The sequence below is a fragment of the Aquarana catesbeiana genome, linkage group LG10 (genome assembly GCF_042186555.1).
Source record: "Aquarana catesbeiana isolate 2022-GZ linkage group LG10, ASM4218655v1, whole genome shotgun sequence".
Lineage (NCBI taxonomy): Eukaryota > Metazoa > Chordata > Amphibia > Anura > Ranidae > Aquarana > Aquarana catesbeiana.
In genome coordinates, this window is record NC_133333.1 from 47355428 (window position 1) to 47375305 (window position 19878).

Sequence of the window (19878 nt, forward strand, 5' to 3'; positions counted from 1 at the left end):
CATACCGACGGTAAAACGCCGCTAATAATAGCGGAGTTTTACCGCCGACGCCGCCCCCCGCCCCAGTGTGCAAGGGCAGACCGTGGCACAAAATTGCAAGGTGGAAGGAAAATTATAAATGGTTTTCAAAATTTTATACAAATAAATATGTGAAAAGTGTGGCTTGCAGTTGTATTCAGCCCCCTTTACTCTGATATCCCTAACTAAAATCTAGTGGAACCAATTGCCTTCAGAAGTCCCCTAATTAGTAAACAGAGTCCACCTGTCTGTCATTTAATCCCAGTATAAATACAGCTGTTCTGTGAAGCCCTTAGAGGTTTGTTAGAGAACCTTAGTGAACAAACAGCATCATGAAGGCCAAAAAACACACCAGACAGGTCAGGGATAAAGTTGTGGAGAAGTCTAACCACTTCAGCCCCAGAAGATTTGGCTGCTTAATGACCAGGCCATTTTTTTGCGTTATGGCACTGCGTCGCTTTGACTGACAATTGCGCGGTCGTGCAACGTTGTACCCAAACAAAATTGACGTCCTTTTTTTCCCACAAATAGAACTTTCTTTTGGTGGTATTTGATCACCTCTGCGGTTTTTATTTTTTGTGCTATAAACAAAAGAAGAGCGACAATTTAAAAAAAAAAACAAAAAAAAACACAATATCTTTTACTTTTTGCTATAATATATATCCCAATATTTTCCTCATTTTAGGCCGATGTGTATTCTTCTACATATTTTTGGTAAAAAAAAAATCGCAATAAGCGTATATTGATTGATTTGGTTATAGCGTCTACAAAATAGGGGATAGATTTATGGCATTTTTATTATTATTATTTTTTTTTTTTACCAGTAATGGCGGTGATCTGCGAATTTTATTGGGACTGCGATGTTGTGGTGGACAAATTGGACACTTTTGACACATTTTTGGGACCATTGACAATTATACAACGATCAGTGCTATAAAAATGCACTGATTACTGTATAAATGTCACTGACAGGGAAGGGGTTAACACTAGGGGGCGATCAAGGGATTAACTGTGTTCCCTAGGTGTGTTCTAACTGTGGGGGGGATGGGACTGACTAGGGGAGGAGAGAGATCGGTGTTCATACTTAGTATGAACACAATCTCTCTCCTCTCCCCTGAGAGAACCGGGATTTGTGTGTTTACACACACAAATCCGGTTCTCTCTCTGTCACAAGCGATTGCGGGTGTCCGGCGGTCATCACGCCCGCCGGGCACTTGCATCGGCTCCGGGCACACGCTGCAGGCACGCGCACCTCCTACAGAGTCTTAAAGGGCCGACGTACAGCTACGAGGGGAGTCATTCTGCCACACTATAACTGCGGCGGCTAGTCGGGAACTGTTTAAAGCAGGGTTAGGTTATACAAAAATATCCCAAGCTTTGAACATCTCACGGAGAACTGTTCAATCCATCACCAAAAAATAGAAAGTATGGCACAACTGCAAACCAACCAAGACATGGCCGTTCACCTAAGCTGACAGGCCGGGCAAGGAGAGCATTAATCAGAGAAGCAGCCAAGAGGCCCATGGTAACTCTGGAGGAGGTGCAGAGATCCACAGCTCACATGGGACAATCTGTCCACAGGACAACTATTAGTTGTCCACTCCACAAATCACAAATTATGGAAGAGTGGCAAGAAGAAAAACATTTTTGAAAAAAATCCATAAGAAATCCTGTTTGCAGTTTGTGAAAAGCCATGTGGGGGACACAACAAACATGTGGAAGAAGGTGCTCTGGCGAACTTCACTAACTAACACTGCACATCACCCTGAACACACCATCCCCACTGTGAAACATGGTGGTGTCAGCATCCAATTGAGAATCTGTGGCAAGACTTGAAAATTGCTGTTCACAAACGCTCTCCATCCAATCTGATAGAGCTTGAACTATGACTTGCAGCTGTAATTGCAGTGAAAGGTGGTAATACAAAGTATTGACTCAGGGGGGCTGAATACAAATGCACGCCACACTTTTCATATTATATATATATATATATATATATATATATATATATATATATATATATTTTTTTTTTTTTTAAATGTTGAGAACCATTTCTCATTTTCCATCCACTTCATGTATTATGTATTATCTATCATATAAAAATCTCAATAAAATACATTTACATTTTTGGTTGTAACATAACAAAATGTGAAAAATTTCAAGGGGTATGAATACTTTTTCAAGGCACTGTAGGACTGAATATTATTTTGCTGTTAATGTATTCTTTAACAGTCTTATAGAATGTTTACTATTAGAAGATAGAAAATAACTAATTGATATGGTTACTAAAAAAATGTGCTTAGCATTAAACCCCCTTGACTGAACAAACTTGTTCCCATACAACACGAACAAGTGCCTTGTTTATGCAGCTGGAGCTGCGTACATGTTTCTCATGGGGACACAGCGGCTGTATAGACACAGCTGTCTGTACTAATGTGTCAGTCATGCAGAGGTAAGTGAGCAGTCCTAGATACACCCTGTCTGTGTTCAGGGCCACTCACAAACTCCTACATACCTGTCACAATAAGGTGAGCAGTTGTGCCTGGAAGGCTGCTACACCCCCAAAGAAAAGCTTGTCTAAAATGTTTAAAAAGGGGATAAAGGGATTTATGCTGATGTAAAATATAGACATAGCTTGCGATTACACAGTATTGAATATATCTTAAATGTTGACATTTTGTTCCCAGGGAAATTTATGACCAGACGACAAAGAAGGTGACCATCTATTACGGCGTCCTCGCTGACCAGGTATATCACCTGGCCGGCAGCCAATGATGAAGAGAATGCTTTCTGCAATTCAAAAGTGATGAAGAAGAGAGGCTGAGGCATTAATATGACCATTTCTTTTTCAGCAACTTGATCTCCCTGATCTTCTAACTGCAATGTTTACTATCCTTATTATTCAAGAACAAAAAAATAAAGCATTAATTGCACCAAAATGATCCTCTTTTATTATAGTGCCAACAATTCTCGCAGCGCTTTACATATTCTACATTCACAGTCTCACGGAGACTTGATTATAGGTGGAGCCATTCTGGCCTGACTGTTCATTATCAGTATTGGAAGGACCATTTGTGTGAATATAGAGGAGGGTTTATTTAACCACTTCAGCCCAGGAAGGATTTACCCCCTTAATGACCCGGACATTTTTTTTTAGATACGACACGGCGTTAATTTAACTGACAATTGCATGGTTGTGCGATGTTGTACCCAAACAAAATTGATGTCCTTTTTTTCCCCACAAATAGAGCTTTCTTTTGGTGGTATTTGATCACTTCTGTAATTTTTATTTTTTGCGCTATAAACAAAAAAATAATAGATAATTTGTTCCGCATTGACTTCTATTGCATGCAATGCCGCATGTGGCCAGAGGTGGGGGGGCGCCAGAGAGCCTTGGAAATACTCGGGGACAGCTCGGCTGAACTCGGAAAGCCTTGGAAAGGCTCAGAAACACTCAGGAACAGAGTATTTCCGAGTGTTTCCGGGTATTTCCGAACAGCTCCGAACCGTTCTGAGTGTCACCGGCACCCCTGCACCTCTGGCCAAATGCAGTACTTCACACCTCATTAGCTTAAATTCTGCTCGTTTTGCGAGACAACACTCGCAAACCGAGTCAGAATTTTTTTTTAAAAGTTGCTCATCTTTCAAAAACCAAGATTCCACTGTATATTTAAAAAAAGCGAATTTATTCATCAGTTTAGGCCAATATATATTCTTCCACATTTTTTTGGTAAAAAAAACAAACAATAAGTGTATATTGATTGGCTTGCGCAAAAGTTATAGCGTCTACAAAATAGGGGATAAATTTATGGCTTTTTTATTATTATTATTATTTTTATTTTTTACTAGTAATGGTGGCGATCAGCGATTTTTAGCAGGACTACGACATTGCGGCGGACAGATCGGACACCTGACTGACATTTTTGACACTTTTTTGGGAACCAGTGACATTAATACAGTGATCAGTGCTAAAAATATGCACTGACATTGTACTAATGACACTGGCAGGGAAGGGGTTAACATCAGGGGCGATCAAGGGGTTAAATGTGTTCCCTGTTTGTGATTACTAACTGTATGTGTGACTGGGGAAACACACAGATCCATCTTCCTGCTTAGCAAGAAGACAGATCTCAGTGCCATCCCCTTACAGAACGGAGATCTGCCTTGTTTACTTCGGCAGATCCCCGTTCTATCTGTGCGGGGAACGATCGCGTGCGGCCGGCGGACACCGATTACGCCGGATCCACTGATTGGCCAGTGGGGGCGGGGGGGAGCCAATCGAAGTGGTATGGCGATTTGCGCAGCCTAGCCACCTTGCCGCAGTACATATGTGGTGGGTGTTCGGCAAGTAGTTCAACTGGAGAGTGCAAAATCTGGTGCAGCTGTGCATAGTAACCAATAAACTTCCAGCAGATCTGCCTGTTCAGCAGGGAATCTGTTCTATGAGCCCCGCTGAGCATGCAGATGACAGGTCCGTGTCCACTCCACATATGCAGAGCGGACACAGACACAGCCTGCTTTCCTCTATTGGCGGTCGGATGTAAATAAACCGCCTGTCCGTGTACATCCAACTGTCATCTGATCCAATCTGCCAGACCGATAGGGAACAGAACCCCCATCAGTCTGTTTTTAGTGGATAGGATCGGATGTCGATGGATGTAATATAAAGGTGTTATATAAAATAAAGTTTATTATTATTATCACTTATATTATCAGTCCCTGCTACCCTGGAGCTTACCGGCTGAACCTCTGCAACTTGGTTAGGCTCCCGACTCGAAACCCCAACCCCGCACTGCTTCTCACAGTCCTGGATAGGCCTCAGAGAGCCTAGCAGCCAGGTACTCCCTGGCTAGGCTTCTGGCCTAACAACCGGGATAATACAACACACGTCCACCCAGACAGCCATCCGGGTGGCACAGAACCCTGATCACCTGACACCTCTCGAATAAATAGGCTCTCCCAGCAGTCCATTGGGCCAAAGAGACTCCTACCAATTGGCTGGGACAACCTATCCACTCCTAACCCAAACTCACTATGCCTTTCTCATTCTAAGGCAACAGGCGGCAATGCCACCTAATGACAGAAGAGCGAGGTGCACCAAATCCAGGCTTAGTGCAAAAGTCAGTGGATCACCTTAACAATTAGCCAGGCTAGTTACCACCTAACAAACAAAATTCATGAGCAGCCCTGTTTAGGATCAGGGTGCTACATAATGATCCCCCCTCCTAAAGCAGTCAGCTATGCCACCACCAAAACACCCTCCTTCCACCTCTCACATTTGCGATTATGGTCTCTCTTGGCTGCAGCATCATGTGCTGTCTTCTGCAGAGCTGTTAAAAATCTAAAGGTTTTATGTCTGGGGTGAGTACGTTTTTCCATTTATAAGAAGAAAGGCTTGCCAAAATTACAAATTAGATAAACCAGTAAATATATTTGTACAGCTCAGCATATAGGGTGCAGAGGTGAGTAGTATGTTACAAGCATCCCAGCATAGATAGTGCAAGGGTCAGGAGTAGATAACACGCAGAGTGCCAGGTTCAGGATTATGTAACAAATAGTGCAGGGTCATTAGTATGCAATCTTAATAGTGCAGGTTTCAGGAGTATGTAACGTACATGGGGTCAGGTGTATATAATGCACAGAGTTCAGGTGTCAAGAGAATGTAACATATAGAGTAAAGGGTCCAGAAGTGGGTAATGTACATAGCACATGGGTCAGGTGTATGTAGTGCACACTGTGTGGGGGTCTGGTATATTTATTGTATATATAGTGCAGGCTTCAAGTTTATGGTGCACAGTGCACACTGCCAGGACCACCCATATTTAGCAAATGGATGCCCAGCACCCTTGATTGCTAGGAAACAGATGACTTACACTGCCTAGCAACCTTTGCAAGCGGCTTACACCACTCGGTGGTTGAACATTTACATTATGACTTATGGACAGCTAGAACTCAACTGGAAAAGTTGTTTGGGATTAGTAAATAAATCCAAGAAGGGGAGAAGTGAATGACAAAGTATGCACAATCGCCACATGAAAAATATGAGGAAAGAGACTGGGAAACATCATATGATTTCCTAAAGAGATTTGTTTTTATGGCACATTTAAAGAATTTAATGATAAACTGAAGGAAAGTATTCCAGGGAAGTGGTGCAACCCATAATAAATAAATTCTAGATGTGAGAGATGGAGGTCATGAGGCTCATGCCACCTAGTGGTTGCTAGGATGCAGGCGCTCACACTGTGTGGCATCCTTGGACAGACAGCTCACATTGCCTAATGTCCTTGGTTGCCAGGATGCAGGCAGCACTAAAAGAGTGCAGACTACACCTCCTCAGCAACGGACACTGTAACCTTCCCCTTTGCCAGCCTGCCACGTGACTGAAAACAAAAAAATTATGCTAAGTTGGAGCAGAAGAAAACCAAAGTGGTCTGGAAAAATGAGAAGATAAGGCAGAGTCTGACCTGTGTGTTACTTACTCCTAACCCCTGCACTTTGTGTATTAATGACTCCTGATGACGGCCATCTTTATGGTACATTTGGAGGGAATGGAGTCCACTCAACTTCCTCTTGTTGAATAATATAAGTTCTGTTTACTGGAATGTTTATTCTCAGTGGTACCCCAGATAGCAAGTATAACTTGCCACAGATTTGTGGCAGTATTGAATTGTAAGTCTTGTTAAATTACTACACATCTTCCCTGGCAAGTTGTAGACTTGCAGAGCACTTGAAGCACAAGTTCTAGTTGACACTTCCAATTTGTAGCAAATTTGCGTGGCAAGTCTCTAGCAAGAGCGAAATTGCAGTGGTGAGTCTACAGCAAGAGCCCCACAAGTCTACAGCCAGATTTATGCAAGTCTCTTTTGGCAAGAAAAAAGCAAGCAAGAAGCGTAAATCTATAATCCCACAACCTGGTGATAGTGAACCCACTGCTATTAACCTAATCCTTTACTGTACACATGTGAAATAATTCAATCCAACAATCACATATAATGATAAACCCTGTGTCATTGCATAAAATAATTATTCTATCATACAAAAATTATTTGTTTCTATGAAACAACCCAGATAGCAAGTAATTGTGCTGGAAGTTTGAAAATGACTTGCTAAGCTATTGCTAGACTTGCTAGGTTTCACAAGTTTGTTGCACAATTGCAGCAAGTCTGCATTGCATGACTCCAGATCAACCTTCTTTGCAAACATTCTGCAAGTTCTGGTTCAGTTATGTTGTATAATAGTCATCCCACCACAGGGGTCACTGTCATACCTCCCAACTGTCCCTGATTTCAAGGGACTGTCCCTGATTTGGAACAATGTCCCTCTGTCCCTCTTTCCTCCTCATTTGTCCCTCATTTTGGTCTGATCTATATAGTTAAAAAGCACTTTTTATCTTTCAAAAAGTGTTTCCCAGTCCTAAACCTTTCACCAAATTTCTAAATTGCTGCATTTGTACATTTTAAAAGCCAATATAAAAAATAAAAAAAGTCCTTGTGGATTTAATTAACCTTTTTTTTGGTTAATTCTCCTTTAAGGGGGCGTGTCCTATGCCTACATAAATTTGTTAGTAGGTGTCCCTCATTCCTATCTCAAAATGTTGGGAGGTATAGTCACTGTGGCTGAATTTTCATCATTGCTCCCTGCTGCGTGTAAGGTTTTTTCTTTAGGCCTGGTTCACACCTATGCATTTTTTAGTGCATTTTCAGTTTTGCAGAAACACACTACAGTCCATTCAGCATGGTTTCCTATGGGTCATGTTCACATCTGTGCATTTTATTGAAAGGGCCAGGGGCTTTTTTCTGGTTTTTGGCTCCATAGACTTCAATGGATCAAAAATGTGTATTGACAAGCTCAAAATGCACCTGGAATGTGCAAACTGCAACCTGTATAGGTGTGAACCAGGCCTAAATTTGTGCTGGGACAGCCATAGAATCACTTTGGGAGCGGCGTGCAGAGAGGTGAGTGGTAACCATGAGATCTGATATGGAGTTCAGGGAGGTAGACATCAAGGAGTAACTAACCCTAATATCCCATTGGTGGAGCACAGTTTGGAATGTATTATTTTTACTTGTTTATATGCTGAGATGTAACAGAAAATGTGTATATTTAAAGAGAGGTGGAAATAGAAACCTCAAAGACTCGGTGCAAGAAACCTGGTAGTTCCACCACTGCATAGAGGACTACAAATGCCAGCAATACAGTAACAATGCAGAATACCACCAGCTATAGGGGGTGAATATAGAGAGCCATGCATTGTGTAGCAGAATCTCTGACCTCTTCCAGTCTAATGGGAACCTTCAAGGACAAACATAACTGAAATCCTTCAATGAGGGGTGGGTTGTGAGGCATAGTGGACGCAAAGGTGGTAAAAGTCATTGGGCGCCAGACACTTTTTGGATGTAAAAGATGTTTATTTCTTTGACAGTCCTTTTTATATTTTGTAGGGGAAAGGGGGTTAGGGCCAGGACACCCTTAAGTAGTTGCAATTTCTGATGGCAGACTCCGAGACTTCAAAAGGTGAACAGCTGTCCAGGGAAAGGCCCCAGCAAGGTGCCACTCCTTCCTGCACGTGAGGATTGCTGTCTCTTATGGTAACAGTATTTAAACAATTCCCAGCTCAAAGTAACAGTTCTCTCAGCTGTACTATAACTTCTCCTTGTAGTTCTTCAGCCCCTTGAGCTCCTGGTCTCTCACTGGACCCTCTGATTCACTAACTCTGAATCCCATGAGCTCCTCATGGCTTTTGAGGGTGGTATCTCCCTCAAGCGTCACCCACACTTCCTTGCTGGGTCCCTAGCTTGGTACTTCGGATACCTTCAAGCTTCACCCCTGATGACCGGCTCGGTCCCTAGCGTGACACACAAGGCTGCTCTGCAAGCGTCAGCTCCACTGGTTGGGTCCCTGACTTGATCAGTGCCTGAAGTTTCCCGATTCTCCACCGTGCCCATTCGGTGAGAATACTGCTCCGGTACTTGCTTCAGTTACTCACTGTGGTCCCTGGTAAAGGCGATAGGTCCTTTCATGGCGACAGCTTCCCTTCTACCTCCGATCAGTGACAGATTCTTCGGCTGGCAGAACCATCACTTTTGGTTGGACTGCAAGCCGCAGTCCCAACCCTGCGCTGCCCTCTTACTTCTGGATAGGCCCTCACACAGCCTGGCAGCCTAATGCCCCCAAGATAGGCCCAATCTCCGGCCTAGCAGCCCGGGGGGTGGGGGGGGAGGACACACATCCACATCGACGGCAGTCTGGGTGGCACACAAGAACGTGGATCACCTGACCTAACCCAAATATATAGGCTCTCCCAGCAGGCCAAGGGATTCAACAAAATCCCTGCCTATTGGCTGAGATACCCCATATACTCATAACCTGACCTTGCGTTGTCCTTCTCAACCTAGTACAACCAGGCCATACTTAGGGAGAAGTCAATGGATCCCTAGTAATTAACTACAGTAGCTACTCCTGACAAGGAATTTGGTGAGGAGTTACCTGACTAAACCCCAGGGTGCTATAATTGTATAGAGAGAGAGATGAGTGCACTGTACTGTGTTGTAAAGAGATCCATGTACCATACTGTATACAGGGAGATCCATTTATTGTGCTGTATGCAGAGAGACCCATACATTTTACTGTATACTGAGAGATCCCCTTCATGGGAAATAGGAAAAGGTGGATACTTTTGTCACCATCTATACCAGGCTCACCTCACTCTACAGAGGTCTCATGTCACATGACCTTTCTGGTGTAGGCATGCCTTATATCCCTGATAGTAAAGCAGAGAGATGAGCAGAGGGTTCCCCCACTACTGGTTTCTCTATTGTGCTGTATTGGGGTTGGTCTATAAATGGCTAGATTTGCCTCCTACATTGTGTGCAATGTCTACCATTTCCCTCTTACATTCTGTTGACGACTTCTGTACCTTTATTCCTGGCTGGCTATTCTCTGCAATCTCTGTATTTATGCATCTGTTGCCCCTCGATCTGAAAACACAACAATACCCATCATGGGATCCCCTGTGTATTTGTGTATATATATATATATATATATATATATATATATATATATATATATATATATATATATATATATATATATATATATATTGTGTAATAATAATAATAAAAAATGGTGCTCTAATTCAAGAAGCTATGCAGCAAAAATAGACAAATATACATGAATGACTATGCCTAATTTCAACAACAAAAATAAAATTCAGTAATATGCGATAATGTTGTGAAACAATGATAAAGTGCACTAATTAAAAAATCTAAACAGCAAAAACAGATACATATGCATAAATGACTATCCCTAATTTAAAAAAAACAAAAAATACAAAACTATGTGAAATAATGATAAAAATGCTCGAATCAAAAGCAGATATTCATCTGATTTTACATAAAAAATAATATATCTGCTTTTGATTCGAGCACTTTTATTACGGTTTCGCATATTATTGTATTTTTTGTTTTTTTAATTAGGGATAGGCATTCATGCATATTTGTCAATTTTTGCTGCTTAGCTTCTTGAATTAGCACACTTCATCACGGTTTCACATATTAATCACATATTACTGCATTTTTGGGGGAGGGTTTAATGAGGGATAGTCATTCATACATATTTGTTTATTTTGGTGCATAGCTTCTTGAATTAGTGCACTTTATCATTGTTTCACAACAATATTGCATGTCACTGCATTTTTTTTTAATTAGGGATAGTCATTCGTGCATGTCTGTCTATTTTTGCTGCATAGCTCCTTAAATTAACGCACCCCTGACACCAATGCTTTTTGGGGGGGGGGGGCCTTCATGATTTCTTACACCGGGGCCCATGAAGTTTCTAGTTATGCCTCTGAGGTGAGCCTGGTAAAGATGATGACAAAACTGTCCACCTTTTCCTATTTCCCATGAAAGTAATCTCTCTGTATACAGCACAATGCATGGGTCTATCTGTATACAGTACAGTACATGGATCTCTTTACAACAAAGCACAGTGCAGTCATCTCTCTATATACAATGCATTGCTCTCTATATACACCCCCTATAGCTGGTGGTATTCTGCATTGTTACTGTATCGCTGGCATTTGTAGTCCTCTATACGGTGGTGGAACTACCAGGTTTCTTGCACCAAGTCTTTGAGGTTTCCATTTCCACCTCTCGTTAAATACACACATTTTCTGCTAAATCTCAGCATATAACACAAGGAAAAATAAAACATTCCAAATTATGCTCCACCAATGGGATATTCAGGTTAGTCACTCCTTGATTGCTGCCTCCCTGAACTCCATATTAGATCTCATGGTTACCACTCACCTCTCTGCACACCACTACCAAAGTGATTCTATGGCTGCTCCAGCACCAATTAAAGAAAACCCTTACACACAGCAGGGAGCAATGATGACAATTCAGCCACAGCGATCCCTGTGGTGGGATGACTATTACACAACATAACTGAACCAGAACTTGCGGCAGACTTGCAGAATGTTTGCAAAAAAAGTTGATCTGGAGTCATGGAATGTGGACTTGCTGCAATTGTGCAACAAACTTGTGAAGCCTGGCAAGTCTAGCAAGAGCTTAGCAAGACATTTTCAAACTTGCAGCACAATTAGCTGCTATCTGGAACAATATTTGGTACTTACAGTGGATGGGTGAACCTGAACACCTACTACATGGTGACTTCTTCAAGAGGTCAAAAAGACAACCTCTCAATCCTCTGGTTGCTAATAGGCACTGAGCCACCCATATCATACACACTGTCACCAGTCCCAGAGAAAACAGGCCACGTCAGGACTTCTGAATTTTCTGAACTGTATATTTACTTCATATCAGTAACAACCAGACAGCTAACATATTTAGAAAGAAGTCCACAATGGCAGCCCCAATATTTCTTTAATCATAGGTTTACTTTAAAGGTAGTCTGTACTAAGTGAAATATGGAGATTGTTGATCTGAAAATTATAGTTTCCTGGCTATCATTGGCTTAATTATTTTGGAACACCATTTCAGGGCAAACATACCAGTCAGGAAAGTCAGAGTGGTTTCATAACTAGACATGTGCGCCGTCAAATTCATTTCATTTCGTTCCATTCCGTATTAGAATTGATTCGTATATCGTAATTCGTGTCCGAAATTCAATTTGGATTTGTACGAAATACAAATTTTCATTAGGTTCATTAACTTTTCGTAACAAGTCCCTCGGCCAACCTCTTCCTTCTGATTGGCTGAGACACAGCAGTGCCCTTGGCTCCCGCTGCTGTCAAAGTCAGTTAGCCAATCAGGAGAGAGAGGGGGTGGGGTTAAACCACAGCTCCATGTCCGAATGGATACACGGAGCTGCAGCTCGGCTCAGGAACCCCCAAGCAAGCTGCTTGCTGTGGGGGCACTCAAACAGGAGGGAGGGGCCAGGAGCAGTGAAGAGGGACCCAAGAAGAGGAGGATCTGGGCTGCTCCCTGCAAAACCAACTGCATAGAGCAGGTAAGTATGACATGTTTGTTATTTCTTTAATTAAAAAAAATGAGACTTTAATAACAATCTAAATAGCATGTTCCATGGAGCTATAAATTGATTAAAAAAAAAAATGTCATCTGTATCATTATAGTTACTGGAAAGTGATTCAGGCTTAACTTTGCTTCACCAAATATTTTCCAACTCTATGTATAAAAATTTACCCCAAATAAATGAGAACCAAACAAGTTTATGACAAATGTACTTAACAGTCACTTTTTTTTGGAATTAGCTGAAATATCTTTGCAGTTAATATGGGAAAAGTCAGGTGCCTGGAGATGAGCCATGGAAATGGGCAATCTGTTCATAATGCAGACCTTTATAAATGCTGTCTTGATCTGGCCATGGTCCTTTAAACATTTCAACTCGTCCAAGAAGTGTTACCAACAGCTCGCAATGCTCTATCTCTGGATATGGATGTTCCTGGGGCTTGCAGGTAAATACACCATCTCATATAATTTCTGTTGCAGCTCAGATGATTGCATTGTAACATGAAAAGATAATTGCTCACTGCAGAACATGTGAAAGGGCCCGTTGTGGGGTCGTAGTAAAGGGCCCCAGGATATATATATATATATATATATATATATATACATTTTATAGTTGCCCCCCTACTTTTGTCCCTGTCCCCCCATGTGCCCCCCCTAAATTTGAAAGCTGGAGACGCCACTGCTGGCCAGTGGAACAAATTCCAGCACTCTGAACATGTCCAGGACCTGAAGGATCCTGGGTTTTTATTTAAATCTTGGGACAGTCTCACAGAATCCTGGGCAGTTGGGGGTGTTGTTAATAATATAAAGTATATATAATAATGGGAAAAGGAAAGGTGTAGAAGGAAACCTTCAAGCAAGTTCCAGGCAACCCTGGTTCTTTTTTGCAGAGAGTATAGCATTTATTGGATGTTAGAGTCTTAGATACAGATGACACATTCAATAGAGTAAATACAAGATAATATAAATTGAAAACCCTATTAGTGTAGCATTTTTTTATGTTAAGAGTCTCAGAAACAGATGACAAGTCCACCAGAGAAAATAGAAGTTATTATATTTAGAAGCCCTAGGAGTCTCTTCATTTCTTCCTTTCATTACTTTAGCAAGGATAGAGATAGTATATATAAATATATATACATACACTATATACACCATAAATATATATTTTTCAAACATATTTTCAATCATTCAAATACTCAATTAGTTAAAACAGGTGGGTAGGTCTCTTTTCTCTGCAGTTAGAACTATGGTGGTGAACGGGGAACTCCAGGCACGTAGTACTATAGACCATAGAAGTCCGATGATGTCACTTTTTCAGCATGAATGGCCTACATTTTGTCCCCTTTTGTATGTCTGGTGACCTGGCCCTGCATTCTACACAGACCTGTCTACACAAATCTCTGTTGCAAAGCTGGAGGCTGGATGATGCCTATTGTGATGCTGCATTCACAACAGCAGCCACCCTCCGCCAGAAGCACAAACTTGCCCTTCATTCACCCCATTTAGCTACCGGGAACAAAAGGAGCTGCCCTGTCAATGCACATAGTCATTCAAAGCTGACCCACGGTTATGAACTCTGCCCATGTGATAGTTCTAGTGTCAGTGATTTATCCAGTGCGGTCACAGAGTCAGTGTGCATGAGCATCAATACCTTAAGTACCTGGAAATATTTTGTTTGCTCTTGCTGGCTGAATATAGCAGTGGTGGAGCAAATGGAAAATGAATTTATGCTCTTGGGAAGTGGGAGTAAAGTTTTAATTTTCCCAAAAGTTGGCAGCAAATTTTGGGTCTCTGTTCCACCAAGTATTTGTAAACTCTTTTTGGTTCCTTTGAAGCTGCTGCTCCTCGGTATGATGATGATGATAAGATCATCAATGGCTATGAGTGTGCCCTCCATTCCCAACCTTGGCAGGTTTATTTCACCTATAATGGACAACGTTGGTGTGGTGGCTCCCTGATCACAGCACGGTGGATCATATCTGCAGCTCATTGCTATAAGCAGTAAGTTCTATGATTCTTCTTTGTAGATTGGTAATATTTGGGAATCCTGAACACAAACCATCCAGTGGCCTGAAGTCAAAATGGCTTGGATCCCTGAAAATGATCAGAGGGGGCTAGCCATAACAATTAGATTTGTAGTTGTCTGAACAGTTAGACCAGTGGGAATCCCCTGTACTACTGTTCGGTGCATGATTCCCCTTAAAAAAGTTCACCTAAAAAAAATAAATAAATGCAAAATTTTTTTTGCAGGTAAAAAAAAATGTGCATTTATTATTTTTTTCTTCAGAGTCCGCTCTTGTGATGGGGATGAACGGTAATAGTTGGAAGTATCTTATCAACATCCTTGCAACATGGCAGGATGAGATGATGCTTTCTCTGGGAGTAAGAAATATTTAACAGAAACCATTGTACACATTATTTGTAGTAACCCTTTGATATCTACAGTTCCTCTTTTTTCTTATATCCAAACTTGCACAGGCCCAAGTATCTGGTTGCTCACCTTGGGGAACATGATACTACTAAACAAGAAGGAACAGAGCAGCATATCCAGGTGGAAAAGGCTTATCAGTACTTCTACTATAACCAGTATTACATAGATCATGATTTCATGATGGTCAAACTAGCTGAGCCTGCCCAGTTTAACCAGTATGTCCAACCCATCCCAATAGCCACGTCCTGTCCAACTGATGGAAGTCAGTGCCTGGTGTCAGGCTGGGGAAACCTGAAGACCTCTGGAGGTAAATTCATTTTCTTGGATTTAGAAATATTTGTTTTAACTGTGAATTTTATATATAAAAAAAAAAAGTTAAAGCTTACACATACTTTAAGAAAAACGTTTGATTTGCCCTGCAAAGCACAGGTTGGCTTCAAAGCAAGGATGTATTTCTCTTTTTCACACTTTCTCTGCTATAATTTTTTCCACAATTTTAGCTGAATGGGTAAAGGTTATATATACAGTTGTGCTCATAAGTTTACACACCCTGGCAGAGTTTATAATTTCTTGGCCGCATCTTGGCAACTTGTGCGCATATTATCAGGCCAAAATCACCAGGGTATGTAAACTTTTAATTAGGGTCATTTGGGTAGTTTCTGTTGTCATTATGATTTAAAAAGTGTAAACACAGTTGATTTATAAATGGCTTCAGCCAAACACTAACCATGAGTGAAATAAAAGTTTTCATGTTATCATTCACATTCTCTGAAAAATGGCCAGGAAATCATAAATTCTGCCAGGGTATGTAAACTTATGAGCACAACTGTATTCTGTCAGGTCTCTATTGCTGTCTGTTTCCCTTTGGAAGATAATCTTCACTTTCTTTGTGGTCACCAGGGAAAGAAGTGAGGGGGAAATCACTTAAATGGTGACTCAAACCTAACTAAATACAAGCTTGGCACAGGTTCTAACCTCATTCACACTATGCAAAATGGGGCAAAGTTGTTTTAGCTGGAACTGCAATTTTAATTAAAATACTCATTGAAAAGAAAAATGGCTCTCTTCATCTCCCAAAATAATGTAAATGATAATGAAAAAATGTTGATGTGTAGATCATCACCCATATTTTAAAATACACTGCATTATAGTTGATAATATGTTTTACTTATTTTTATCTATTATTTATTATTTTTTTTTTTAGTACAGTATCCTGAAGTTTTACAGTGTCTTGACCTCCCTGTTTTGTCGGACTCCAGCTGTAAAGCTGCTTATCCAAATAAGATCACTGACAATATGTTCTGTGCTGGTTACCTAGAAGGTGGCAAAGACTCATGCCAGGTGAGTATTAAAGATAAATAGAAATATCAATATTCATAAATTATACTGCATTACTTGGATGGTAAACAAATCCATAGCAGACTATATGACTGCTGTAACCAGTGGTGGAACTACCATTCAGGACAGGAGGGGTGGCCTGGTCAGGATCAGAAGGTAAGTTGTGTTACGTAATGTCTGTCTGATGCTCACTGTTCTGTTACTTGTGCACTGCGGCTGTTAGTGTTGCGCCTCTGTTACTGCCCTCCTCCCTGCGAGTATAAGGCAAGTGCAGAACTCGGAGATGAGATGTAATCGCCTCCCAAGAGTAATGTAATTATTAACACTGCCACCAATGAAGCTGAAGAAAGGGGGTTATAGTTACATTGTTACAGTGTAATTGTAACCCCCTTTTCCCAAGCTTCATTGGTGGCAGTGTAATTCCGACTGCTGCAGCCACCAATGAAGCTTGAACAACAGGAACAAGCTAAGGATTGGTAACGAGTGGTAGCGGAGACAAGGAAAGCAGCATGAGTGACAAGAGCGAGATATTGGCAGGTGAGAGCACAATAATCTTACAAACAGAAAGTGCAAAGGCATAGCCTAAGTAGGATGTTCATTGGAGGAGCAAGGACCTCAATGTTCAGCAGAAACCAGGCACAGGGCAGGACTGCCCAATGGATCAGACAGGGTGCTTGTAAGCATCTCAGGTAGTTCAGCAAGAAGAGACATCACCAGACACAGCAGAGGGTGCAGGTTCAGAACCAGGTCCTGACAGTTCTTGCCTCAGTTTCCATGCCAAAAGTATGGCTGCAGACAAGGATTTGAGGTAATTAGCTGTTTACAGGATCTAGAGGACTTAAAGTATGAAAGTTGGGATCGTGCAACAGGCAATAGAGGAGATGGGAGTATTAAATGCCAGGTGGGAGTAATGGTCAGGTGTTTACATAAGACTAGATTTGGCACTTGAAATTGGACCTTTTTCCTGCTTGATTGATACCCACTATTTGGTGATATAATAGGTTTGCCCACATGCCATCTGTATAGGAGGTCTTTGAGACCCAAGTAAACAATCACGAGCCCTACTAACTTTCCAGCTCCATCCCTGCCAAAACTGAGTCTTGTTCAGCTAAAATTAAACTACAAATTTTGGTACCAAAACATGATATTTAAGTGTTTTTATAAATTAAATGTGCCAGCATCTATAACTTTTTTATTCTGGCTTTGAGGTAGAATGGTAAATACATACTTTTAGAAACTGGAGGGTGGTTTATTCCATATATTTCCTTATGCTTTTGGTAATGCCGTGCACTGATGTATCTCTATTTCAACAGGGGGATTCTGGTGGACCACTGGTTTGCAATGGAAAGCTGTATGGAGTGGTTTCCTGGGGTCAAGGATGTGCGCAAAGTGGATATCCTGGTGTCTATACCAAAGTCTGCATCTATTTTGACTGGATTAAGAATGTTATTGAGAAATACTGAAGTCAACGTTACACCAAAGCAAATGTATATTAAAGCATTGCACATTTTCTCAGTGTCTATATTACTTTGCTCTAACTGTGGTTTTTAGGGAAAATGGGAAGAAGTAGCACTACAATGCCACATCCGAAAATATGTAGACAAGAAAAAGGATACTATACAAGTAGCCAAAAAAAACGGACTTTGTAGGCATGGAAACAACGGAGAAGTGAAAAAAAAAATTAAATTCAAAATATTTATTGAAAAATATAAACACTATGTTCAAAAAGAGATAAAAAATATAAAGCTGATACAATTAGTACAGTGAGCCCTTGTGCGTCTGTGCGTTTCGGCGTGAGGCTTCTTCAGGACACGATCAAGGTTCAAAGGCGTAACAAAAGAGAAACAGAGAACAAGTCTCAATGTCTTTGATTTGGTAGGCCTCGTATAAAAATCCCCGTGGTGGAAAATATTTAAATTTTTTATATCTTTTATATCCTCAAGCTGGGGCCCGCATATGTCTTGTGACAAAAGGAGGGGAGACCATCAGGACAATGGTGCTGAGGTGTCCAGCATCCCAAAAAAGCAGTAAGCCTTGGTGAGATTGAGCACTGCTGGCAAGCATAAAATACAGCCTTTAACAGTATGCAATGCGTGAAAGTGACTATATACACGTATGCCCCTGGGAGATGGCCGGGTGCTGTACTCTGGGTTTTTTATCTCTTTTTGAACATAGTGTTTATATATTGTACTTTTTTCAATAAATATTTTGAATTTATTTTTTTTTCACTTCTCCATTGTTTCCATGCCTACAAAGTCCGTTTTTTTGTCTATTTGTGTAGTATTCTTTTTCTTGTGGTTTTTAGGGCTCTCATGTGCATAACTGAACACCGATAAGTCTGAGTCACCAAGATGTTATATTTTTACCACAGCCATGTAACTGTTTAGCGATACAGCTGTTGTTTAGAGTGGAATAAAGAGAACAGAACAGTATGACTGTATAAGTGAACTAGTGCTATATCAATATTAAGCAAATGATAAACTGAAACCCAACAAATGCTGTAACACAGTCAAAACATATGTTATAGCAACAGTAAAAAATCACATATCTGTCACACTTCGTACATCCAAGTTAAATTTCCCATATAGACAACAGATAAATTATAAAATGCAACAGAAATAATCGGAGCCTAATTTCCAAACTGTCAAGCTCAAATCATGAAAAAATTACCACAAGTCTGTGACACTTCACCTAAAAATAAAAGGCTCACCAAATGTCCATAACCACTTATTTATGCAGATATGGTTCATAGGACATCCAGGTTCCTATTCTTTCCATTAGGATTCCCACCCTATATTCTCCAAAATAGGATCAACCAGAATCCTCCATTCTTCCTAATCTCCTCCTTCAGTTGTAGTCCACAAAACCCACCATTGTTCCTCCACCACTCCTCAATATAGGACAGACATACTGTATAAAACAAAAATGCTCCCATAGTGTAGTATTACCATCAAAAACATATTTTACTCTGATAACACAATATAAACACCAGCTCCTATCTTTCAGGCATGAATCCTGGTACTTCTTGTGTTTCCTGCATATGACGTCATTTCAGCGAGACGCATTTCATCACCAAGTCTTCCTCAGGATATTAACAGCTTAGGCTGTTAATCACAGGCTGTGTGATGGAGCTCCCCTCCCCACCCCCCTGGATCTCTTAGAGTTGGCACAACCTGTCAGAATTGACTCATGCATATAGCAGAGGAAGGAGACAATAGACAGGATGCACACTAAATGTTATGGATTGGGGCAAGTATACACTGTAGAAGGATATGCTTTTTCATTTTCCATTTCAGAGGTTTGCCACCACTTTATTCTCAATGCTTCCTCACCACAGATTTCCAAAAAATGTCAAATTAAACCAACTCTAAACCATAGCAGTTTCTGTTTAAAGCACAATTGAACTTTTAGGTTCAATCAGCCTAATACATTGCAGGAGTATGTGGAAAGTCTAATGGTTCATGTTCATTAAATAGCAGTCACAGCTTGAGTAGAAAAGCCTGTTCCCCAGTCAGCAAGTTCTAGAGTTGGGACTGTTGCTCTCTATGTGGAAGAAGTTGACTCTGCAGAGATCTGATACACCCTCTGCCGAGTTAGAGCTAA

At 41.0% G+C, this 19878-nt stretch overlaps 2 protein-coding genes across 2 annotated transcripts in view; both read left to right on the forward strand.

The window, feature by feature from the left end:
- APOC2 (apolipoprotein C2) overlaps positions 1-2957 on the forward strand; it is a 28122-nt gene extending 25165 nt beyond the window's left edge. Inside the window, exon 4 of the mRNA XM_073602139.1 lies at positions 2706-2957. Coding sequence (XP_073458240.1) covers positions 2706-2793 — 88 coding nt within the window. The 3' untranslated portion in view covers positions 2794-2957. The remainder of the gene's footprint in view (positions 1-2705) is intronic.
- A 9819-nt stretch (positions 2958-12776) lies between these two features.
- Positions 12777-18080, forward strand: LOC141110025 (trypsin-3-like). The gene is made up of 5 exons (XM_073601270.1): positions 12777-12952; positions 14342-14507; positions 14985-15244; positions 16142-16278; positions 17589-18080. The coding sequence occupies exons 1-5, from the start codon at positions 12802-12804 to the stop codon at positions 17736-17738; spliced, it is 864 nt and encodes a 287-aa protein (XP_073457371.1). The 5' UTR covers positions 12777-12801; the 3' UTR covers positions 17739-18080.
- Positions 18081-19878: the final 1798 nt, after the last annotated feature.

Bases quoted from the DNA above. Each gene is read 5' to 3' on its own strand.
- LOC141110025 (XM_073601270.1), top strand. From the start codon at position 12,802: ATGGAAATGGGCAATCTGTTCATAATGCAGACCTTTATAAATGCTGTC. The intron at 14,508-14,984 runs GTAAGTTCTATG...AAACTTGCACAG, and splicing joins GCAGCTCATTGCTATAAGCA to GCCCAAGTATCTGGTTGCTC. The intron at 15,245-16,141 runs GTAAATTCATTT...TTTTTTTTTTAG, and splicing joins AAACCTGAAGACCTCTGGAG to TACAGTATCCTGAAGTTTTA.